Source organism: Staurois parvus, unplaced genomic scaffold, assembly GCF_062004578.1.
Source record: "Staurois parvus isolate SC_StPar_1 unplaced genomic scaffold, SC_StPar_1.0 ptg000009l, whole genome shotgun sequence".
In the NCBI taxonomy this organism is placed as follows: domain Eukaryota; kingdom Metazoa; phylum Chordata; class Amphibia; order Anura; family Ranidae; genus Staurois; species Staurois parvus.
In genome coordinates this window covers 12,240,943-12,267,149 of record NW_028317805.1, presented here as the reverse complement: position 1 = coordinate 12,267,149, position 26,207 = coordinate 12,240,943, and the positions used below count along the sequence as shown (strand labels likewise).

The following is a 26,207-nucleotide window of genomic DNA, read 5'->3' as shown; positions in this document are numbered from 1 at the left end:
GTGAAAAGTCCTCTTGAGAAAGAAGAGTATGTTGCATGAAAACATTTTTGAATCCATGGTTTCTTCAATTATAGAGGTTTGCTGCCAATTAGGTGTGTCTCTTGATGCAAAATGATATGAAGGTCATTTTGGTTTTAAATACTGAAACAGAAGTGCCCTTTTAAATTTTGGGTTCAGTCCCCGGACATTCCAGGAAAGGATTTTGATGGTTTTGCTGTTGTGAAGGCCATTTCTTAGGTAAGGCAGATGGTGCCACACAGGATAGAGAGAGAAACAGGGAGACTCCGGCCTATTTGGCAGGAAATTTAAGGGGGACGGAGGTCTGACACTAATGGTTTTTAGCTTTTTGTAGGGTGGAGATTCTTGCCACTGCCCACAAATGTAAGAGCATTCTTCCCACTTACAATCCCACATGTACCATGATGTGTAGATATAATAAATATAGGCAGCGGTTCTCTGAGATCAGACAAGAAATTCAAGGGTTCCTTGATGTTAAGGTTGAGAATGGCTGCCTTGCTAGCTACAGTATATTCCTGCTCTGTTGCTCTGCTTAACTCTCTCTTCCCCTGCAATCTTCTTGACTGCCCTAACCTGTCTTGTACAACTATCTTCATACATCTGCTTTCTCTTTCTCTGCTCAGATACTGTATTTTACTTTCTGCCCAGATACTTGCTTTTTTCCCCCCCTGCGTATTTTTCTTACATACTCTTTTTCACTCCATTTTGGACCTCTCTGTCTCTTTTACAGCACATAACCTCCCACTGTAAACCAAGACCATCTCAAATATGTCCACCCTTTACTTGTAATGTGCCCTTTGTTCAATGTGATTGAAGTGTCCAGAAATATGGCACCCTGAATCTACTTCTATGAACACGAAGGCATATTTATGAAGCAGCGAACGACGATGCAGTTGAATCAATCTCTGTAATTTAAAAAAAAAACCCTCTGTGAATCCAATGCTTTATAAATATATTGCCTTAGTGCCTACACTGGGTTTCCTCCTGTGTTGCGCTCGTTCATAAGCGCAATGTCCTCTGAGGAGTGATCCATGTTCAGGTAGTGAGGCAGCTCAACAGCCTGGTTTTAGTGCCCCCCCCCCCGACCGCTTTTGTGAATGAGGCCTCAGTGTTCATGTAAAGGGACATTCTTGCCAATGCTGTATTTTCCATTTGAACTAATGCAGATGCGTTGAATGAAAAAAAGTAGCATCAACAACAAAAAGCTGCGTGTGACCAGCTTTGCCTGCAGTTCAAATGCACCCTAATTCTGCTTATTCCAGTAAAATGCACAGCAGCACAAAGCAGGTCAAATGCAGAGTGGAAGCTGTTCAGCACAGGGCCTGGAAGATTGTGGCTATCACTGTAGTAGCGCTCAATTCTACGATAATTGTCAGTTTCCCCTGCTGCCCATCAGGTATTAGATATGTGTACCTACATTGTACCAAGCATGATCTAAGTATGCAATAAACAAAATGCAGAGAGTTCAGCTTTAAGAATCATTGCTTTAGACATACTTCTGAACCCTTATGGTATGTACTGGCTCTGCATATGACCTTCTTTTTGAAAATATCTGAAGTGCTGTAAAACAAAACAGTTTAAACGTCCATTCATTTGATCCTCCAGGAGCAGTGCCTGCTGACCTCATGAGTTTATTTCAATGCAGACAAGTAGCTGGACTCTGCCTACCCCTATATGATGAGACCTTTGCTTGATCAGGCTGATAAAGACTACATCAGGCAACTGTCATGTCAGGTCTATGGGTTGCATCAAAATATAAAATACAACTTTGGTAAAAAGACACATTTAATCTGGGGGCATACAGCTGCCCTTTGGGCTGGAGAAAATATGGCCAGACGCTGTTATTAAATATTTCTCTTACTCTGACTTGCTGCCAATAATTATATGTAAATAAATTAACACACAGGGGTTGATTTACTAAAGGCAAATAGATTATGCGCTCTGCAAGTGCAGTTGCTCCAGAGCTTAGTAAATGAGGTGAAGCTTCACTTTACAAAGAAAACCCAATCACATGGAAGGATACAAAAAAAAATGATGATGGAAGTCATCAGAGCTTTACCACATTTACTAAGCTTTGAAGCAATTACACGTGCAAAGTGCAATTGCTCAGTCTATTTGCATTTAATAAATCAACCCCACAAACTTCAGAAGCCAGCCCAATCAATATGGCAACAACAACTGCTAAGCAGGAAGCGAACATTTTCCTCCCTAAGGGCTAGTTCACACTAGATGCAGTTCAGTGCACTTTTTTTCTGCATAAAAAATGTCTGCACAGTGTTTTCCATGTATTCCAATGGCCCTGGTCCACACTAGTGCAGTCAGTTCCAGCCAGTTTCCGGTGCAGAAAAAAAGTAGAACATGCTGCATTTATTCTGCACAGAACTATAATGGAACATAGCAAACTGCACCGGAACTGCGTGTGGTGTGAACTGTAAGCAAAAACGTATCCGGAATGCATCCGGAGTGCGTTTTTGTAGTGTGAACTGGCTCTAAAAGGTTCAAAAAAAGTTAGGCTGCAACAATTTTTTAGGTTCATTGTATACCAGGCTGCTGGGGTTTGTCTAAAATGGCAGAGAAGCAGAGCCTTACAGGGTGGGTCACTGTCCCACCAGCCTGGTTTACGTGGTGACCATTACAACCTCTGTCCCTACGCCATTACATATCCTAATAAAATTTGGGCTTATACCAAAGCTGGTCATACAACAATAGATTTTCAAACAAACATTCCTACAAATAGTAGGAACATTCGTACAAAAATTCTTAATACATTTGATGACTTAATGGATATCATTCTAAAGTACTTAAGTAATTTTCGCTGATTTTAACATTTGACTTTTGGAATGAATAGTTTCCTGAATAAAACAACATACATAGTTAGAAATTTGAGAACATTTTTCCATCCTGCTCCTTCAAATTTTCTTGTCACTGCAGTCAAAAATGACCATTAATTTGACCCCACTAACAATTATAAAATCAAACAAACATTCCTAAAATTGAAATTTTTAAGAAAAAGTCTACAAGTGTATGGCCAGCTTAAGTGTAGGCAAGAAACATCTTGTGTATTCTGCTCACCTCGACGTAGAGGTCCGAACCTTGGTCACCAGATTTCGGCTCTTTCAGTAACAGAACATTCATTGTACTGGAGGAGTCCTGAAAACAACGGAGAAATGTTAGAAGAGCCTACACCACATGAGGACATAAAACAATGTATGGCTTTAACCACCTACAGGCAGTTGCTGGCGTCCTGATGAGTAAGGAGAACTGGCTGACCACCAGTGATAAGACAGAGTGCTGCGTTCTTCAGATTAAGCACAAAGTGCTCGTTGGGGGTCACACACAACAAAACTAACAAATTTGACACTGCAAAGCCAGGCAAATTATTTTTTTTACACAGTATTGGCTGACTTGTCCTTAAATTCTCTGTAGGCTTTCACTACAGGGTGAGTACATTTTTCTCCACACTTTTGAAAAAAAATATGGCAAGTGTTATATATTTATATCTTCACAGTCTTTTAAAGGAAAATTAATCTATTGTTAAAAATCTAGTACTATTAAAGCAGAAGTAAACCGAATAGGAATCATGGGTCTTTTTTTGTGTAAATATTGCCAGACACTAGATGGAGCTGACAATCATAGTAAATGAGTACCAATTAGGGAAACCTAGGGGACTTTATTGACCGAGCCAGTTCTGACCCACCACTAGGCATGTGTAGCCACCATCCATGGCTTGGCACCCCATCACGATTGAGCTCGGCCAGCAAACGCAAGAAAGCACTATTTCAAGTCACTATGTATGCGCCACACCGATCAACCAGAATGGATAAGGGGGATGCCATATCACATTATACCATAACATCTGTATATCGATACAGTATGTCTTCTATGCAATATATGTTCTGTTTTTGCTGTCTGAATGCTCCTTTTCTGAAGAAAGAAGCAAAACACATCAAGAAATTGTAACTCTTCCACAGCCTACGCATTCCATTAGGATGTAGTTCTATATGTGATATACTGTATATGATTGCTATACATCCGGCAGGTTAACCTTATGCCGTTTTCTGGAGCAGTCATGTGATGCATGTATACATATACTGTGGATCAGGTTATATACATGGGGGTGGTGTTCTCCTTTGGATCATGCTAATGTTTTTGAGGTTTGTGATTATGTTCTTGTTTAGATTTTTATATCCTACAAGCTCATATCCTGGGTTGAATGGAAATGAGAACGGAACTTCTCTCTCTCAATCAACATACACATATTTTTAATCCTTTTGCTGCTCATATGGCAGCTCCCCTTATGAGGACGTATTTGCGTACGAAACGCGTGAAGGAGGAGCCCATACACGCAGTGACGTCATGCCGCCGGATCGTGGAGGTCCGGCGGCCATATTCACACTCCAGCTGGTCTGTGTATATACTACAATATTATTACTACTTCATCTTATCTACACAATACCTAGGACTTATCCACCAATTGATTGTATGTGTATTTACCATTTTAATTGATTTTAATCTCATTTTAATCTCATCATTTAATAAATACCATTAAATACTACACTATGGGAATCCATTTTCTTTGCTCCATGCCGAGCAATTGAATCCACCCAGGTGCACTACCAGGATTAGAGGAGGGAACCAGTATCCAGACCCCACCACATTTACAAGTTCCAGGCCGTTCAGGAGGGATATCTCTAACACCCACGTTTGGAGAGGATCCTGTTCCAGGCTATACCATCAAGGGAACCACCGCTCCTGGTTTATCTGATATTTGCGCATTAAGATTGCGCTTCCGGTGAGTGGGCAATCTTTTTATATCTATTTGACTGCACGTAACCAGATTTCCAGGTTTAAGCACACGGGGAGTTCTAATATCGGTCCATCATTTAGCAGTGGGAATAACTACCACCAGCAAATTGATTAATTCTGGACATTATACTGTTTATTGCATGTTATATCTATGATTGGTTAGTCTCTTGGCCAATACTTATTTAGCGCTGCACTACGTTTATGATCTTTACAATTGAGAAAGTTTGTGGTTAGTTTTTTTGGTGCAATAGCTGCTTTAGTGAGTGCTCGCGTTACACTCTTTGTTCTCATTATTAAGCTTGTGATCTACCAGAACCCCCAGATCCTTCTCCACCATTGATTCCCCCAGTTGTACCCCCCAGTATGTATGATGCGTGCATATTCTTAGCCCCAAAGTGTATAACCTTACATGTATCAACATTAAACCTCATTTGCACATAGTTGCCCAATTAAACAGTGCATTGAGATCAGCTTGTAAGTTGAAGACATCCTGTAAGGACGTTGTTCCACTGCACAGCTTGGTGTCATCTGCAAAGACTGAAATGGTGTTTTTAATCCCAAACCCTATATTGTTTATAAATATATTTAAAAAATCTAGAGGTTTTAATTTTTCACCTACAGCTTTCAGAGTTTGTAAAAGACCAAACCATTTATTTTCTGAAAGCACATGACCTATAGAATAAAAGGCTCGATGATATTTGCGCAAATGTTTATCAAATCAATATTTTCCCTAAAAATACACTAAAATCATTGTTTGCAGATGCAGAAACTCTGCAGAAACAATTGAGCACTGACGTGATACTTTTTTGTTTGCACTAACATACATCACAGCCCACAGTGCGGTGGCGGGTGCGGGAACTGCAGGGAACCTTGTAGCTGGGTTTTTTGCATGAAACAGTGGCACGGCAGCCCATTCAAATGAATGGGCTGCCGTGCCCACACAAGCGTGGGCCTAACCTATTTCTTGTATTTTCATACTTTTTTTTATTGAAAATTTTATTTATTTTGTTAACCAAATATATTTTTTTCATTTTTTTTGGGTGGGGTGGGGTATGTGTGTGTGGGGGGGGGATGCTTTGGAGAGACATCAGGGGTCTAAACAGACCTTTAATGTCTCTTTTTTGACACAGAGAAAGGGATTGAAGACAGTCCCTTTCTCTGCAGCCTAAGCTGTACTTTAGATGGATAGGAGTCTGTATAGACTCCTATTCATTCAAAAAATGGAACATAGTACACAGTGTTTACCATGTTTCATTCACAAACTGATCGCTGTCTGCATTCAGGAAAGGAAGCTGCAACAGCTCTCCCTTCTCACTGCACTGACAGCTGGTAGGATGGGAGATTAGGGTCTGGTAACCAGCCCCCCTGCTCTCCATTCTGACATCTGCTGCCTTTGGGAGGATGAGCCAGCTAGCAGGACTGCATGGGGTGGTCATGGGGGGATCGGGGGCACCGCGGAGGATCGTGGGCAGGGGGTTGTACAGCAGGGGGTGTGACATCTGTCAGCACCTGCAGCTGCTCTCCCTCCTCACCCCCGCTGACAGTCCCCCTGATCTTCATTTTAAAAGCAGTCAGCGGCTGCAGCCAGCAGGAGGGTGAAGAGGGAGAACAGCTAGCAGCACTGCATCAGGGGGCCTCGGGGGATCGAAGGGTGCCACGGGGGGAGTAGCAGCTGCAGCAGCTCTTCCTCCTCACCCCTTTGACAGCTGTCAGAATGGAGAGCGGGGTGACTCCCATGCAATTGCTGGCAGGAGAGACAGAGGAGGAAAGCCAGTAATTGCATGGGTGCCAAAGAGGATCAGTGCTGGGGTGGTAGAGGAGGAGGGGATAGGTGCTGAGGGACACAGATAAGGGGGAGGAAGGGGGCAGTAATGGGGAGGGGGGGTTGCAGTTTAGGAGCTAGGTAGGAGAAGTGGAGGGGAGAAGGCAGCAAGTGAGAGACACAGTAGAGGCAGTGAGTTGGGGAGGGGAGAGTCACATTTTAAGTTAATAGCTGGGGCCAGCTGGAAGCAGTGCTGTAGGTCTGTACGCATCGGACCTGGCAGCGAAAGGGTTAACGCTAAATCCAGCCTTCCTTTCAGTCTTGCACAGTTGTAAAGGCTCCTCTCCTGTAATGACTTTGCTTGCTCTGATTTTATTACACACTGTGAGCATCTTACAGTTTGCATTAGAAGTTGCACAAGTCACACAGAGCCCGCCTCATTTCTTGGCTGGAAGATGTCAACCATCATTTAGTTCTTTCCTTTCCCACCTGACTGTTCTTGGCCCACCACTTTCATTCATTGGATTTTAGTTATTTCAATCATGGAGGCTCAGCATCACATGAAGACATTACACAGGGTGGTCTGCATGCAAATCTAGTTTGCCTAGGAATGCCCACTGCTCCAAACTGACATCCAACCACCAAGTGAGAGTTTCACAGACGCACGGAAATCTAAATGATTGTCTTGTATGGGCCCACCTTAAGAAGACCGTCATTAAAATAGGTGTAAACTACTTAGCAACCAGCCAACTGTTGAGACATGACAACATGATATGTAATGTACAGCAGTAAGCATTTTGTTATGCATGTATAGAGTCAGCAGCATGTGTCATAGTGCTGCTTATAGTGCTGGTCAACAGGAGGAAAAAATGGCTGGCCTTGATGGTCAGGGAGGTGAGAATTGACTGGCATTGGTGATCAGTGGGAGGGAAAATTCCTGGCAACAGAAGGAGCAAATACCTAGAGTTTGTGGTCAGTGTCTGTACCCCCCTATATTAATGGTATTATCTGCCCCACTCACATTGGTGGCCTTCGTCTGCCCCCCCCCCTTTACATAGGGGGTCATAATATGTTCCCTCTTACATTAGCTCTCCTTACATATAGCAATCAATGTCTGTGCCCTCCTTACATATAACGGTCAGTGTCTGCGCCCTTCCTACATTGGCGATCAATGTCTGTGCCCCCCCCCTTATATTGGTGGTCAGTGTCTGTGCCCCCCTTACTTTGGTGGTCAGTGTCTGTGCCCCCCTTACATTAGCAGTCAGTGTCTATGCCCCCCTTACATTAGTGGTCAAGGTCTGTGTCCCCCTTACATTGGCGGTCAGGGTCTGTGCCCCCCCTTACATTGGCAGTCAGTGTCTGTGCCCTTTTTTCAAAGTGGCTCACTTTGGAGTAATTTGTAAAACACAAGCCAAGGCATGGATAAGATCCACTTCAATTAGCCAACATTCCTTGCAGCAAACACTGACAATCAACTCACATACATCCATCATGAGCGATCCTGAAATTGTTCCTGAAAGAGCATTACCTGAGAGCAGTTTTCCATGACACCCAGATCATTTACACTATTCTGGGCCTTACACTGGTGGCCAGTGTCTGTGCCCCCCAGTACAGGCCACTATGATGGGTATATCATTCATTCATGTGAGTATAACTCCTTTTTCTGATTATTTTCTAGTTATCTGGCTTCCTACACCAGGTCTGCACCCGATGTCCTTTCCCTTTCTGATTTGCAATATCAATACAAATGTAATAAAAATGTAATGCAAACCATGTAATAAGAATAACAATAAACTAATGTCTGCTCCTGTCCCTGCAATGTATGGGGATCAATCTATATGAAGTTCTATCAGAGAATACAATGTATGGAGTTAAATCTATTTGAAGCTCTATCAGAGGATACAGTATATGGAGATAAATCTATATGAAGTTCTATCAGGGTGCAATGGGGGCTATTTACTCAAACTAGAGAGTGAAAGGTATGGTGCAGCTCTGCAGAGAAATCAATCAGCTTCCCAGATTTATTGTTAAATGAACAAGCTGAAGTTAGTAGCTGATTGGCTACCATGTACAGCTGCACCAGATTCTCAGTGCTCCAGTTTTAGTAAATCTCCCCAAATGTTCTGCGATGAATCTTTATGAAGTTCTAGTAGGGATACAATGTATGAAGATAAACATATATAAAGTTCTATGAGGAGATACAATGTATAAAGAGAATTCTATATGCAGTTCTATCAGGAGATTCAATGTATGGAGATAAATCTATATGATGTTCTATTAGGCTAGGTTTACATATGTGCTGGTGGTGCCTCTGCGTATCCAGACAAAAATCCATGCAGCTGCACCACGCACACAGAAGAATGCGGACCCGCCGGCGGGTGCCATTAATTCTAATGGCACGCCACCCGCACTGGAAATCGCAACTACACTGGGAACCGAGGTTCCCGTGAGGGCTGCAGCTTCCAAAGAAGTGCAGGGACTTCTTCTCTGCGGGTCCTGGGGCACGGGAGTCCATTCAAATGAATGGGCTCTCGTGCCCACACAAAACGTGGCCCGCAGAAACGCACATATTTGAACCAGGGCTTAGAGTATTCAATGTATGGAGATAAATCTATATGAAGCTCTATCAGGGATACAATGTATGGAGATAAATCTATATGATGTTCTATTAAAGTATACAATTTATGGAGAAAAATCTATTTGAAGTTCTATCGGGGATACAATGTATGGAGATAAATCTATATGAAGCTCTATCAGGGATATAGTGTATGGAGATAAATCTATATGAAGTTTTATCAGGGATACAATGTATGGAGATAAATCTATATGATGTTCTATTAAAGTATACAATTTATGGAGAAAAATCTATATGAAGTTCTATCAGGGATACAATGTATGGAGATATGAAGCTCTATCAGGGATATAGTTCTATAAGGAGATACAGTGCATAAAGAGAAATCTATATGAAGTTTGATCAGGAGATCCAATGTATGAAGATAAATCTATAGGATGTTCTATTAGGGTATACAATGTATGGAGATAAATCTACAGTTAGGTCCATAAATATTTGGATACGGGCACAATTGTAGTTTGTTTTCAGGGATTTACCAAAACATATTCAAGCTATAGTTATATAATGGATATGGGCTGAAAGTGCACACTCTCAGGTTTAATGTGAGGGTATGTATATCCAAATTGGAGGAAGGGTTTAGGAATTACAGCTCTTAAGAGTAGCCATCCCCCCTTTTTCAAGGGACCAAAAGTAATTGGACAAATGAATATAATCATAAATAAAATGTTCATTTTTAATATTTTGTTGAGAATCCTTTACAGGCAATGACTGCCTGAAGTCTGGAACCCATGGACATTACTAAAGACTGGGTTTCCTCCATTCTGATGCTTTGCCAGGCTCTAACTGCAGCTGGCTTCAATTGTTCTTTGTTTGAGGGTCTTTCTGCCTTTAGTTTTGCCTTCAGCATGTGAAATGCATGCTCAGTTGGGCTAAGATTAGGTGATTGCTATTGCATAATATTCCACTTCTTTTCCTTCAAAAGCTCCTGGGTTGCTTTTGCAGTGTGTTTTGGATCATTGTCCATCTGTACTGTGAAGTGCCATCCAATCAACTTTGCTGCATTTGGCTGAATCTGGGCTGACAGTATATCGCTAAACACTGCAGAATTCATTTGGCTGCTTCTGTCTTCTGTCACATCATCAATAAACACCAATGACCCAGTGCCACTGGAAGCCGTGCATGCCCATGCCATCACACTGCCTCCACCATGTTTGACAGATGATGTTGTGTGCTTTGGATCATGAGCTGTTCCAAGCCTTCTCCACACTTTTTTCTTCCTGTCAGTCTGGTACAGATTCATCTTATTTTCAGTTGTCCAAAGAATGCTTTTCCAGAACTGGTTTGGCTTTTTTAGATTTTTTTTGGCAAAATCTAATCTGGCTTTTCTATTCTTCAGGCTTATGAATGGTTTGCACCTTGTGGTGAAACCTCTGTATTTGCTCTCGTGAAGTCTTCTCTTGATTGTAGACTTTGACATTGATACGCCCACCTCCTGAAGAGTGTGCTTCACTTGTCTGGATGTTGTGAATGGGCTTTTCTTTACCATAGAGAGGATCCTGCGATCATCCACCACTGTTGTCTCCCGTGGACGTCCATGCCTTTTTATGTTGCTGAGCTCACCAGTGCGTTCTTCTTTCCTCAGAATGTACCAAACTGTTGATTTGGCCACTCCAAATGTTGCTGCTATCTCTCTGATGGATTGGTTTTGTTTTTGAAGCCTTACAATGGCCTGTTACCTAACTGTGTATGATGTTCTATTAGAGTATACAATGTATGGAGATAAAGCAATATGAAGTTCTATTAGGGATACAATGTATGGAGACAAATCTTTATGATGTTCTATCCAGGAGATCCTATATGAAGTTGTATTAGGAGATTCAGTGTATGGAGGAAATGTTAATGAATTTCTTTCAGTCTAGGTTCACATTGCACATCACATTCCTGTGCAAGTCATATGCGATTCTGTACGGTGTAATTTCAGCCCATTCATTTTGAATGGCTCACATCGCACCGCATCTGCATGAAAAAAGGTGTGGACAGTTTTTTTATGTTCGCACTGGAATCAGATTGCATGGGTGTTTATACCCATGTGACCTAGTTCAGGCAAACCTGCTTTTGGGTGCTGTTAACTTTTAATTGACACCTGCAGCAGATCACATGAACACAAACCGATTTCTATGTGGTGTGGGAAACACACAAGAATTGCTGTTTTTTTCATCACATCAGTGTGAACTAGGGCTCAGACTATACAATGTATGCAGATGAATCTATATGAAGTACTGTGAGGAGATACAGTGTATGGTGATAAATCTACAGAAGTTGTATCAGAGTATACAGTACAATGTATGGAGATACAGTAAGTCTATATGAAGTTCTATTAGAGGATATAATGTATGGAGATACATTTATATGGTGTGCTATAGGAAGTATACAATGTATATAAATCTATATGGCGGTTTACAGGACAGGCCTCAAAAGTTCCACTCACACTTCTCTCTTTCTCTCCCCCTCTCACCTCTCAGGGGATAGAGGACATAGCTGTGTAGGGAAGGGGGGTGATGTGTGAAGGGGGCAGAGGACATGGCTGTGGGGAGAGGGTGATGTGAAGGGGGTAGAGAACGTGGTTGTTGGGGGGGAGGGGTGTGTGAAGAGGGTAGAGGACATGGCTGTGGGGGGAGGGGTGTGTGAAGAGGGTAGAGAACGTGGCTGTGGGGGGGGGGGGGGGGGTGTGTGAAGAGGGTAGAGAACATGGCTGTGGGGGGAGGGGTGTGTGAAGAGGGTAGATGACATGGCTGTGGGGGGGAGGGGTGTGTGAAGGGGGTAGAGAACGTGGTTGTGGGGGGGAGGGGTGTGTGAAGAGGGTAGAGGACATGGCTGCTGGGGGGGGGGGGTGTGTGAAAGAGGGTAGAGGACATGGCTGTGGGGGAGGGGGTGTGTGAAGAGGGTAGAGGACATGGCTGCGGGGGGGAGGGGTGTGTGAAGAGGGTAGAGGACATGGTTTCGGGGGGGAGGGGTGTGTGAAGGGGGTAGAGGACATGGCTGCTGGGGGGGGGGTGTGTGAAAGAGGGTAGAGGACATGGCTGTGGGGGAGGGGTGTGTGAAGAGGGTAGAGGACATGGCTGCGGGGGGGAGGGGTGTGTGAAGAGGGTAGAGGACATGGTTTCGGGGGGGAGGGGTGTGTGAAGAGGGTAGAGGACATGGCTGTGGGGGGGAGGGAACAGGAAGTACACAATGTATAGAAGTCTATAGGAAGTACACAATGTATAGACGTCTATAGGAAGCACACAATGTATAGGAATCTATAGGAAGCACACAATGTATAGGAGTCTATAGGAAGTACACAATGTATAGACGTCTATAGGAAGTACACAATGTATAGAAGTCTGTAAGAAGTACACAATGTATAGAAGTCTATAGGAAGTACACAATGTATAGGAATCTATAGGAAGTACACAATGTATAGAAGTCTACAGGAAGTACACAATATATAGGAATCTATAGGAAGTACACAATGTAGAGAAGTCTATAGGAAGCACACAATGTATAGAAGTCTATAGGAAGCACACAATGTATAGGAATCTATAGGAAGCACACAATGTATAGAAGTCTATAGGAAGCACACAATGTATAGAAGTCTATAGGAAGCACACAATGTATAGGAATCTATAGGAAGCACACAATGTATAGGAATCTATAGGAAGCACACAATGTATAGAAGTCTATAGGAAGCACACAATGTATAGAAGTCTATAGGAAGTACACAATGTATAGGAAGTACACAATGTATAGGAATCTCTAAGAAGTACACAATGTATAGAAGTCTATAGGAAGTACACAATGTATAGGAATCTATAGGAAGCACACAATGTATAGAAGTCTATAGGAAGTACACAATGTATAGGAATCTATAGGAAGCACACAATGTATAGAAGTCTATAGGAAGTACACAATGTATAGGAATCTATAGGAAGTACACAATGTATAGGAATCTATAGGAAGCACACAATGTATAGAAGTCTATAGGAAGTACACAATGTATAGGAATCTATAGGAAGCACACAATGTATAGAAGTCTATAGGAAGCACACAATGTATAGAAGTCTACAGGAAGCACACAATGTATAGAAGTCTACAGGAAGCACACAATGTATAGGAATCTACAGGAAGCACACAATGTATAGGAAACTACAGGAAGCACACAATGTATAGGAATCTACAGGAAGCACACAATGTATAGAAGTCTATAGGAAGTACACAATGTATAGGAATCTATAGGAAGCACACAATGTATAGAAGTTTGTATAGAAGTCTATAGGAAGCATACAATGTATAGAAGTCTATAGGAAGTACACAATGTATAGGAGTCTATAGGAAGTACACAATGTAGAGAAGTCTATAGGAAGTACACAATGTATAGAGGTCTATAGGCAGTACACAATGTATAGGAATCTATAGGAAGCACACAATGTATAGAGGTCTATAGGCAGTATACAGTGCATCCATGCTGTCACACTCACCACACATGACCCGGCCTCTGCATGTCTATGGGGAAGGAGGGGGGAGGGGTGACCTCTATTAGTAGTACGGTCCATGGCCTGTCCGGTTAGAAGGCCGGCTCTGTCCCCGGTAATGATCTCTTCCCTCGTCAATCTTCCATCACACGGGCAGTGCGGAGGACAGAGCGCTGACAAGCCGATAACCCCGCCCGGGCTCCCTGAACACCCCTCCGGCGGTGAGATGGTAGAGTCCGGGGAACTTCCTGTTTACTTCCGCCTGAGCACGTTGGGCCTGGAGGAAGAGGAAAGCATGGCTTCCAGTGCGAAGAGGAGAGCTGTGCTGGAGGATGAGGAGATGGAGGATGAAATGGGGGGAGAGGAGGAGGACTCTGATCTCAGTGAGGATGAGGAGTCTGAGCAGGACGAGGATCTGGATGAGGTGAGCCGGTCCGGGCTTCCCAGTGTGGGACTACAAGGCTCAGCAAGGCCTGACAGCTCCTGGGGTGGTCTGCTGGGACTTGGCAGGCTGCCTGGTCAGTGTGGATGAGAGTCTACAATAGACGTGACTACCAATGGATGTGGAGTGTTACTGGGAGAAGTGAGATCCTCAGTCTGGGGTGGGGGGGATCAGGCAGTGTCTGGCTGTATTCTGTGCAGTGGGGTGTAGAACATACAGTTCATATTTCACATATCAGATACAGTGCAGGGGGAGATCACACCCTTTCACTGTCAGGGACTGTCTCCATCACAGAACATGGTGGTCGCTGGGTGTTCTGCCATGGACTGTAGCAGGGGCGGACTGAAAACCCATGGGGCCCCTCGGGCAGTAGGGGATCATGGGGCCCCTGTTTCCTTGCCCACACTCAAAGCACAGCCAAAAAAGCCTATAAAAGGTACCAGGGGCCTTTCATGGGGCCCCCTACTGACCCTGGGCAGTGCTGGAATGGTCAGTCCGCCCCTGGGCTGTAGTATCATTGGTAACATCCAGTCAGTGGGGCTGTGATCTCCTGCTCTACAGGCCACTTCCCTTCTACTGCTGCAATTAAAGAGTCAGCTGACTATGTCTCCACCATTCAGGAGTAGGGATGAGTTCAGGCATGTTTGGATACTGCACCCACCTGAGCTATCCTGCCAAGAAGCTATCAAAGCCAACAACCAATCATAGCCAGCAGAGGAGGTATTCAACGCCCCATCCATGTTTTCAAGGGGTGTATATATGACTGCCGAAAAATGGCCCACCTACAATTGGCCATAGCCTTTGACTGCTTCTTGGCAGGATAGCTCGGGCAGTTCAGACCCACCTAAGCTCATCACTGTTCAGAAGAAGGTTTGTATCTTTGTCAGTGAATACAAAGTTTCTGCTGATTGGGCGAGGTGGAGAGGCAGGTGGATGTCATCTCAATTTCCCCTTCAGCCAATCAGAGGAAGCTTTGTATTCTTTGATAAAAGTACAAGATCGGTGAGGAGCACTCAGCCTGACTGTTATTCCGACATCAGACGAGAAGTCACTGATTTTAGTATGTATCTAATGCTACCGCATTCCAGCACAGCGCACTCAGCAGCAGTGGTGTTCTGTAATGGAAATTGTTTGGGGCCACCTTGGCCCAAATGAACAATGGCGGTCTCCTACACATGGATGTACTACAGCATGCTCCCATCTCAGGGCCATGTGTACCCACATTGGGATGCATGGGTGTTCTGTAAATCCCTGTACAGACCATTCAAGTCATTTGGGACACAGACGCTGCATGGACACTGCCGCTGCTCCCAGTTTGACATTTGTGAAGGTGCATGGCCCTGAATACACAAAGGGGTGGATTTACTAAAGGCAAATAGACTGTGCACTCTACAAGTGCAGTTGCTCCAGAGTGATGTGCACGCAAAATGCTGTTTAATTTTCCGTGCACCTGATTGGGTATTCTTTGTAAAGTGAAGCTACTGCATTTGCAAAGTGCACCATCTATTTGCATTTGTAAAGTGTACAGTCTATTTGCCTTTTGTAAATCCACCCCACTGTGTTTGGGGCCATGCACCCACACAGACAGGAAACTGGGAGCAGCCGCTGCATTCCAATAGACATCAGTTGGATTGGATGCACAGAACCCCAGTGCTCCCCCGAGAAGGTAAACCTTGCTCTTACATGGGCATACACTTTGGTACATCTTGTGTGATTGAAGCCTAAAGGTGAAATTAAACCTGGAATTCCACTTTAACCACTTGCCCTCCAGAGGATTTACCCCCACCCCCCTCCTGAGCAGGCCATGCTTTGCGATACGGCACTGTGTTATTTTAACTGACAGTTGTGCGGTCATGCAGCACTACATCCAAATAAAATATATTTTTTTCCCCACAAATGGAGCTTTCTTTCGGTGGTAATTGATCACCTCTGCATTTTCTATAAACAAAAAAAACCCAACAATTTTGGATAAAAAAAACAATATTTTTGACTTTTTGCTATAAAACATATCCAGTAAAAAATCAAATTTCATCATAAATTTAGGTCAAAATGTATTCTGCTACATGTCTTTGCTAAAAAACAAAATCCCAATACGTGTAAATTAATTGGTTTATGTGAAGGTTATAGCATCTACAAATGGCGTTATATATACTTCAGTGGGGACCCGGTGATCGACAGCTGTAGCCGCCAATGGCAGTGCAGGTAGGGCGTGCGTGCGCCCTCCTACCCGGAAATATAAAATCACTTTGTGCAGCTCTGCCACTCTGTAAAAACAAGTCAAAGTTAGTTCTGCTATAGGGCGGTCGAGAAGCGGTTAAGTTTGCAACATAGAACACTTTGGGGGTCAATTCACTAAAGTTTACCGTGTGTGATATGAAGATCATGTGACTCATTTTTCAGAAATATCGCATGAGATAATAGTCAATTCATCAAAGTAAAATATCGAATGTGAGATAAATACCACAAAAAAAATGAGATAAAGTCAATTCATTAAAACACACACCTTCGTTATTTATCACCTGGTGTTTGCTGGCGGTATTTTAGAAATGTACAAAATAACAATTAGATGAACTCTGCACCGGCCAGAAAGTGAAAAGTATACAATGTATCAATGTTAAAATGTTCTCCTTGGAGTTCAGGAATGAAAATATATTGTAACATTTCATCAGAGGGAGATCATTTTGTGAATGAAAGCACACTGCAGTGTTTTCATAGATTCACAGTATTGCTGTGTGTATTCTGGTTTAGTATTGGCCTGCAAAAAAATAAAAAAATTGTGAAAAAAAACCACCAAAAATAACGCAAACTTTAAGTGCTAAATATCGCAAAGCATAAATATTTAACACATTCGGTAAATAACGCATTTTTTTTTAAAGTGAATTGACTACTTTTGAAATAAATACAGCATGCGTTATTTTAATTTGAAAATTCATGCAATATTTATCTCTTAGTGAATTGACCCCTTTTTTTCAGCGAGGGACTGTCAAAAGCATATAACATACATTCACATACATTATTAGGGCAGCACTGGCTAAATGGTTAGCACTTCCGCCTGGCAGTACTAGGGTCATTGGTTCAAATCCCAGCCATGGCACCTCCTGCCTGGAGTTTGCATGTTCTGTCTGTGCCTGCGTGGGTTTCCTCCAGGTACTCCGGTTTCCTCCCACGCTCCAAAGACATGCTGGTAGGTTAATTAGCTCCGGTCTAAATTGGCCCTAGTATGTGTATGTATGAATATGAGTTGGGGACCTTAGATTGTACGCCCCTTGAGGGTTAGGGACTGATGTGAATGTACAATATATATGTAAAGCGCTGCGTAAATGGACAGCGCTATATAAGTACCTGAAATAAATAAAATAAATAATTTTTGATCTATTGGGCTGGATTCACCGTAGCTCACACAATAAAGCGCAGTGACAGTTCTGGCTCTGGCAGAGAGGTGCAACATGTGTTCCAGAAAATCGCGCTGATTGTTTTCTTTCTTTACACTCTGCCTCCCAGTTAAAGTAGAGAAAGGCATTTTATGGTAAGCATGAAAACCTCTAACTTTCAGGAGGAGGCCACCAGTGGCAGCCCACACATTTCCCTAAGAACAGATTTTTTTTTTAATAGCAATTGTAAAGATTTTGTTTAGACCAGGGGTCTCCAAACTTTGTAAACAAAGGGGGACATTTCCTGTCATTCAATCCTTTGGGGGGCTGGACTGTGGAAAGTGGGAGAAGAAAATGTCCTGGTGTCAGTGGGAGTAAACAGAGTACCATCATTGGTATTAGGTGGAGTAATAGTGCTCCATCAGTGGTATCAATGGGAGGAATAGTGCCCCATCATTTGTGTCAGTGGTAGGAATAGCATCCAATTGTTGGTGTTACTGGGAGGAATAGTTCCCCGTCACTGGTGTCCTAGGGTGAATAGTTCCCAGTCACTGGTGCCCTAGGGTGAATAGTTCCCAGTCACTGGTGCCCTAGGGTGAATAGTTCCCCGTCACTGGTGCCCTAGGGTGAATAGTTCCCCGTCACTGGTGCCCTAGGGTGAATAGTTCCCCGTCACTGGTGCCCTAGGGTGAATAGTTCCCCGTCACTGGTGCCCTAGGGTGAATAGTTCCCCGTCACTGGTGCCCTAGGGTGAATAGCTCCCCGTCACTGGCGCCCTAGGGTGAATAGCTCCCCGTCACTGGCGCCCTAGGGTGAATAGTTCCCCGTCACTGGCGCCCTAGGGTGAATAGTTCCCCGTCACTGGCGCCCTAGGGTGAGTAGTTCCCCGTCACTGGCGCCCTAGGGTGAATATTTCCCAGTCACTGGCGCCCTAGGGTGAATAGTTCCCCGTCACTGGCGCCCTAGGGTGAGTAGTTCCCCGTCACTGGCGCCCTAGGGTGAGTAGTTCCCCGTCACTGGCGCCCTAGGGTGAGTAGTTCCCCGTCACTGGCGCCCTAGGGTGAGTAGTTCCCCGTCACTGGCGCCCTAGGGTGAGTAGTTCCCCGTCACTGGCGCCCTAGGGTGAGTAGTTCCCCGTCACTGGCGCCCTAGGGTGAGTAGTTCCCCGTCACTGGCGCCCTAGGGTGAGTAGTTCCCCGTCACTGGCGCCCTAGGGTGAGTAGTTCCCCGTCACTGGCGCCCTAGGGTGAGTAGTTCCCCGTCACTGGCGCCCTAGGGTGAATATTTCCCCGTCACTGGCGCCCTAGGGTGAGTAGTTCCCCGTCACTGGCGCCCTAGGGTGAGTAGTTCCCCGTCACTGGCGCCCTAGGGTGAGTAGTTCCCCGTCACTGGCGCCCTAGGGTGAGTAGTTCCCCGTCACTGGCGCCCTAGGGTGAGTAGTTCCCCGTCACTGGCGCCCTAGGGTGAGTAGTTCCCCGTCACTGGCGCCCTAGGGTGAGTAGTTCCCCGTCACTGGCGCCCTAGGGTGAGTAGTTCCCCGTCACTGGCGCCCTAGGGGGAGTAGTTCCCCGTCACTGGCGCCCTAGGAGGAGTAGTTCCCCGTCACTGGCGCCCTAGGAGGAGTAGTTCCCCGTCACTGGCGCCCTAGGAGGAGTAGTTCCCCGTCACTGGCGCCCTAGGAGGAGTAGTTCCCCGTCACTGGCGCCCTAGGAGGAGTAGTTCCCCGTCACTGGCGCCCTAGGAGGAGTAGTTCCCCGTCACTGGGGCCCTAGGAGGAGTAGTTCCCCGTCACTGGGGCCCTAGGAGGAGTAGTTCCCCGTCACTGGGGCCCTAGGAGGAGTAGTTCCCCGTCACTGGGGCCCTAGGAGGAGTAGTTCCCCGTCACTGGGGCCCTAGGAGGAGTAGTTCCCCGTCACTGGGGCCCTAGGAGGAGTAGTTCCCCGTCACTGGGGCCCTAGGAGGAGTAGTTCCCCGTCACTGGCGCCCTAGGAGGAGTAGTTCCCCGTCACTGGCGCCCTAGGAGGAGTAGTTCCCCGTCACTGGCGCCCTAGGAGGAGTAGTTCCCCGTCACTGGCGCCCTAGGAGGAGTAGTTCCCCGTCACTGGCGCCCTAGGAGGAGTAGTTCCCCGTCACTGGCGCCCTAGGAGGAGTAGTTCCCCGTCAGTGGCAGGAATGGTGCCCCGTCACTGGCGTCAGTGGGAAGAATGGTGTCCCTTTGTCAGTGGCAGGATCTATTCCCCACTGTTGCAGACAGTGGGGGGGGGGGAGGAATAATGTCCCAAGGGCCACATGAAAGTAAGCAGAGGGCCACATTGTCTCCCGGGCCACAGTTTTGAAACCACTGGTTTAGACTAATATTTTTAAAAGACCACAATACACTAAACTGTGTTATGTAGGCAATGTCCTGCTGTGGCCCAAATGTCCTCCTAGCAAGGGTGGGCCCAACAGAGCTGATTAATAGCAAGCTGAGGGCTTGAGAAATTAAGAGAAGTATGGCCAATGACAATGACTAAAGCTGGCTGTTGTCTGATGTCATAGAGCTGCTTCAGTGAATGGAGGAGTGGGAGAGCAGAGAGTGGTGACTGACAGTCATTATTTTCTGCTCTGAGAAGACAGAGAACTGAGTGATCAGCGGTCATGTGATTACTCAGTTCTCTGGCTTGGAGCTCACAGGGGACAACTGCAGAATCACACTGTTGCTGCAGCATAAAGGTGAGCATAGATGTTTATTTTGTTCTTTTTTTTTTTAAACTACCCCAACTTTCTTCTGTAACCTTAGTCCCTCTTACATTAGTTACCCCTTTATAACCTTTTCAGCCCACCGCCCACATCTGAGTCCACTTTAGGAGTCCCCCCTTACATCAGGGTCCCCATCAGAGCCCCTTTACATCAGAGTACACCTTGGGAGACTCCCTTTACATAAGAGCCCCCCCCTTCTTTTTTTAAACACTATGATATGATTTAGATCAAAACAGCACTTTAGAAGTAAAACAAAGCAAAGTCATCGTCAGCCCCCCCGTCCCCACTTGCATCAGAGTCCCTTCTTATATTCGTGTCTGAGTCCCCCCTTACATCTAGGTGCCCATCAGAAATCCCCCCCCCCCCAAACAAAAAAGCACAATAGTCTCCTCTTACATTAGCATCTCCATCAGGGTTGCCTCTTACATCAGGGTACCTGTCAGGGTCCCTCCTTACATCATGCAGGGATGTTCTCTTACAGTTGCAAGAAAAAGTATGTGAACCCCTTGGGATTACATGGAGTTTTGCATGAATTGGGCATAAAATGTGCTCTGAACGTCATCTAAGTCACAACAATAGAAGAACACAGTCTGCTGAACATAATACTACACAAACATTAGATTTTGCCATGGTTTAATTGCACATAACATGTAAACATTCACAGTGCAGGGAGGAAAAAGTATGTGAGGCCCTAGCTTAATGACTTCTCCCAGAGCTAATTGGAGCCAGGAGTGAGCCAACCTTGATTCCAATCAGTGTGATGATATTGGATGTGTTGCTGACAGCTGTCCTGCCCTTAAAAACACACACCTGTTTTGGGTTTACTGGTTTCAAGAAGCACTGTCTGATGTGAACCATGCCTCGCAGAAAAGAGCTCTCAGAAGACCTACGATCAAGAATTGTTGACTTGCATGAAGCTGGAAAGGGTTACAAAAGTATCTCCAAAAGCCTTGATGTTCATGTGTCCACGGTAAGACAGACTGTCTACAAATGGAGAGAGTTTAGCACTGTTGCTACTCTCCCTAGGCGTGGTCGTCCTGTAAAAATGACTGCAAGAGCACAGCGCAGAATGCTGCATGAGGTAAAGAAGAATCCCAGAGTGTCAGCTAAAGACCTACAGAAATCTCTGGCACCTGCTAACATTTTTGTTGACACATCTACAATAAGGAAAACATTAAACAAGAATGGAGTACATGGGAGGACACCACGGAGGAAGCCATTGCTGTCCAAAAAGAAAATTACAGCACTTTGAAGTTTGCAAAAGAGCACCTGGATGTTCCACAGCACTACTGGCAAAATATACTGTGGACAGATGAAACCAAGATTGAGTTGTTTGGGAAGAACACACAACACTATGTGTGGAGAAAAAAAGGCACAGCACACCAACATCAAAACCTCATCCCCACTGTAAAACATGGCGGAGGGAGCATCATGGTTTGGGGCTGCTTTGCTGCCTCAGGGCCTGGACGGATTGTTGTCATTGATGGGAAAATGAATTCCAGAGTTTATCAAGACATTTTTCAGGAAAACGTACGACCATCTGTCCGCCAACTGAAGCTCCGCAGAGGATGGGTGATGCAACAGGACAATGACCCAAAGCATACAAGTAATTCAACAAAACAATGGCTGCAACAGCACAGAATACGCCTTCTGGAGTGGCCCAGTCAGAGTCCTGACCTCAACCCGACTGAAATGCTGTGGCATGACCTTAAGAGAGAGATTCACACCAGACATCCCGAGAATATTGCTACACTGAAACAGTTTTGTGAAGAGAAGTGGTCCAAAATTACTCCAAATCGTTGTGCAGGTCTGATCTGCAACTACAGGAAACGTTTGGTTGAGGTTATTGCTGCCAAAGGAGGGTCAACCAGTTATTAAGTCCAAAGGTTCACATACTTTTTCCTCCCAGCACTGTGAATGTTTACATGTTATGTGCAATTAAACCATGGCAACATCTAATGTTTGTGTAGTATTATTTTCAGCAGACTGTGTTCTTCTATTGTCGTGACTTAGATGACGTTCAGAGCACATTTTATGCCCAATTCATGCAAAACTCCATGTAATCCCAAGGGGTTCACATACTTTTTCTTGCAACTGTATTTCAGGATCCCCCTTATGTCAGGGTCCCCCGTTACATCAGGGTCTCCATCAGAGCCCACACTTACATATGAGTTCCCTTCAGAGCTCTCCTTGCATATTACATCAGGACCTCCATCACTGGATTTTGATCTGGAACCTCAGTTTGCGCACATCAGCTGCAAACCAGATAAAATTTTGTAGCAGGCCAGACGTGGCCCAAAGGCCATAGTTTTGAAATCCCTGTACTAGTATAAGGGAAGTGTAAATATAAACTGTATCATCATGTTCTATGTTCCTGCCTTCAGTTGGTGAATGAAAAGAAAAGCCTTTTGTTTGGCCATACATTATATTGCTTTTATGTTTAGTTGTATGAAGCATAGAGATACTCTTGCAGATGCTATGTAATGTCTCTTTAGTGGTTTGACCCTTTGTGCAGTGAAATGTTTGCTCATTGTTATTCTCTTGGTATTTATAGTTTTATGCACATTTGCTGTTCCTGGTGATACAATTTTTTTTTTTTTCTGCTTTGTGAAAAGGAAGTAAATGTTGACTTTGAAGCCCATACGATGTCTGACAGCGATCGTGATGGGATGAAAAAACTGCTGAAGCAGGTAAGGAAATCCAATATAATTCTTTATAAATCGGTAGTTTTGATTTACAGAGGGGATCGATTTGGGCCTGCGAGACCTTCCTGCTGTCAGAATACGGCGTACAGAATAGAGTGTACCCACCCTCTCCAACACAGGAGGAACACAGTGACCTTATCCTTTTGCTATGGAAACAGCAGTGATAAGTTAGTGATCTCTCCCTTCCCAGAGTTCATCCCACTGGCAAGGCTTGATGATGAGTGAATACACACATTCATTTGATCTTCATAATTCTTTTCAATTTACTTTTATTTTTTCTATTTTTAATTGTTTAGCTGTTCCTCAAAGCCAAAGTAAACATTGCAGAACTGGCTGATCTTCTCATTCAGCAGAATCACATAGGAAGCGTTATTAAGGTAATGTATTCATTTTAAATTTGTATTATTATTTGCTGAATCTTTTAACACTGAATTCCAGGCAGATTTAAAGGATACAAATGCAGCTGTGTGTTCATCAATAAATCAATACATGAATTTTTTTTTTTTCTTTTACAAATGCAAGTATTGACCTGGTGTCATCTTCACATTTGCATTGCAATTAAATGCTGATGGCGCTCCAAGCTCAGAGAGCCGGTGTGCGTATGCTGTGCGAAAAAAAGGCTAGAAAAATACGCCACACTCTGCTACAAAAAAGTACAGTAGCTTCTTTGGGGCATTTGCTGCACATAGGGCAACCCATTCAAGTGACTGAGCTGCCCTTCGCGTGATAAGTGGAAACACTGGTTTCCCCAATTATTTAATTTATTCTACACAACAGACAGTACATGGAGGGAGAGTGATGCCCACCACAGTTGGGCAGAACAAGGAAGTTGGCTGCGGAAACGCTCTACAGGATCTACCACAGCCAATCAGATGTTGCTTTTTATTGCACTGACTACTGCAACCTGAAACATAAGTTGAAGCATTCCATAGTCATTATAGCCTGCTGGGTACCCTTGGTTTAGACCTGCCATCTCCATATTTGTTTACAATGTACTCCATCCATCTGGTACATGAACATATTTGGTGACCCGCACTACAACATCCCATTGCTGAGTGTCTTTCCTGTGCCACAAAAATGAAATAAACCGAACCATAGAAAGGATTTAATAATCAGTCCATTGCTAAAGCTTACCATTCTACCCTGATGAAGGGCGCTGCTTGAACTCCTGAATTGTGTTGGTCTTCTATTTTATGCAACTTTAGATAAAAATATTTTTCTGGATACAGTACAAGTTTGGCGCTTTCCTCCATTCACGTTTTTAGGTCTCGTGAGGCAAGAGCTGAACTGCAGTCCCTGCCTAAAGGAAACTATGACCTGTCTAAAAGAAACATTTCACACCACATGAAACGCCCCATCAGGAACCTCAGTAAAATTAGAGAGCCAGTGCTGCACAAACCTACCTTATTTTTAACCAATCCTTTCTTTCATAGCCGCAATAGCAGTTGATTGGCAGTTTGGAAACCACAGGAGTTTTATGTGGTCTCAGACAGAGACCGCTGTATGCCACAAGCCTAAGGGTTCTTTCACATAGGCAGCTTGCCCCCCCCCCCCCCCCCCAACACACACACACCTTATATATTTGATTGGGACTATTGGTGTATTTGTGTATCACTTATGGCTTTATTTAGCCAAATTGGTATGTGATACATTTTGCACTTTGCAATCATCATTAAATAACAATGTCTGTAGTAGGAGACAGGTAGAGAACCTCAACTTTTTTTCCTCATCTTGTGATGTCTGCTTTTAAATTTCTCAATAACAATGACAACTGATTTCTATCTGTAATTGTCCCATATCACAGCAAGCTGAAGGTACAGAGGATAGTGATGACGAAGATGAAGATGACCATGTTTTTGGATTCATAAGTCTTTTCAACTTAACAGAGAGGAAGGTGAGTGTGGTTCTATTTTATTCCTCTGATAGTAGAATGTTGTCCTAGTAAACACACTTTTTCATTGTATGATGGGAGTGAACATCTGCATATTGATTTAAACATGTATTTGGGATGCGACAAACACATTACCATACTGGATCCAGGAAGATATCCTTTGATATTGGGCATTGTTGTATGATATTGGGTATTGTATGATCTGTTAACATTACAAGTTGCTGGACTTGGTTAGGGCTACTAGAACAGTGATGCTTTATTACAAAGTAAATCAGGTTTACGATTGCAAAAATCTGTTTTTCCCCTTCCTCTATTGGCCATTGATTTGCCCAGAGTCAAGGCAAATGTAGTGTTGGCATCAATGGAAAATATAATTGTTTGGGGAGAGCTGCTGTTTGGCTTGTCCGGCCCCTCTGGCATAGACCACAAGACCAGTGGCTCAGTCTCCAAACTGATGAAATCTCCAAAATCCATACAAAGAGGCGGGAGGGGGCTCTCCTTAGCAGTGTCCAAGATGGCCGCTCATTAGAGGCGCTCCTTGCCCATTGGACACATTGGCCGATTTGCCAACTCTCAAGTGGGGGGGGGGGGGGGGCACCAGCTCTTTTACCTACCCTCCCCCGGTTTGCTGCAACCCTCTGCCGCGATGGCCAAAAAAAAGCGGGGCCGCCCATGCCTCCAACGCTCGGCAGGCTGCACTGGAGTTTGTGGCCTACCCAGCAGGGGCTGCAACCGCAGCCCCGACCTCGAATTTTGGATCCCATGGATGAGCCCCCTAGAGACAATATCATCAAATTTACCTAATACCGCACTAAAACCATTCTCTTGGCGGCCAGAAACAACCCAGACCTCAGCTTCCAGGGACATCGCTACCGTCTCTACCAGCTCTTTGCGAACCTCTCTCAGATCACTCTTCAGAAGCGCCGCCAGTTGAAGCCCTTCACCTCAGTCCTGGCAAATCGCAGAATTAAATATGCCTGGGGCTTTCCATTCCGCCTCACGTTCAACTACCAGGGCCACAGCCAGTCAGTTGTCATGCCGAAGGAGGCCCGCTCTCTCCTAGAATCTTTACAACTTCTTCCGCCGGGAGGCGCTACACAGAGCCTGACTCATTTATCCGGATCCCCAGCATGGCCGCTTTTTCTGGGCTGCCTCTGGGATAAGATATCTAATGGGAACAGGGCCCTCCCTCGGACCCCTCTATGATCAAGTCCCTCCTGCTCTTCTCCAGGCTGAAGCTGTGTCCAGGACTGCCCCTGTGGTGTTTCACCGTTGGACTCTGCTGACGGGACCATGAGTTGGCCTTTTAGGCATTCCCCATTTGATAGTGTTCCAGGATTGGGTTTGGTCCAGCCAGCTCTTTGAGTAGGGGGTCACCTCCTGGACTTGA

The 26,207-nt window shown here is 44.6% G+C and overlaps 2 protein-coding genes across 3 annotated transcripts in view; one reads left to right on the top strand and one right to left on the bottom strand.

The window, feature by feature from the left end:
- UROS (uroporphyrinogen III synthase) overlaps positions 1-14,097 on the bottom strand; it is a 60,253-nt gene extending 46,156 nt beyond the window's left edge. Inside the window, exons 1-2 of one of the 2 annotated variants that reach the window (XM_089669660.1) lie at positions 13,676-14,097; positions 3,091-3,168 (exon numbers count right to left, since the gene is read on the bottom strand). In XM_089669660.1, coding sequence (XP_089525786.1) covers positions 3,091-3,168; positions 13,676-13,750 — 153 coding nt within the window. In that variant the 5' untranslated portion in view covers positions 13,751-14,097. Of the gene's footprint in view, positions 1-3,090; positions 3,169-3,245; positions 3,369-13,675 lie in introns of those variants that run through there. The other variant, XM_089669663.1, reaches the window with a different exon arrangement.
- The window catches only part of BCCIP (BRCA2 and CDKN1A interacting protein), a 45,214-nt gene continuing 32,920 nt past the window's right edge, over positions 13,914-26,207 (top strand). The window contains exons 1-4 of the mRNA XM_089669636.1: positions 13,914-14,093; positions 22,837-22,911; positions 23,223-23,303; positions 24,731-24,820. Coding sequence (XP_089525762.1) covers positions 13,965-14,093; positions 22,837-22,911; positions 23,223-23,303; positions 24,731-24,820 — 375 coding nt within the window. The 5' untranslated portion in view covers positions 13,914-13,964. The remainder of the gene's footprint in view (positions 14,094-22,836; positions 22,912-23,222; positions 23,304-24,730; positions 24,821-26,207) is intronic.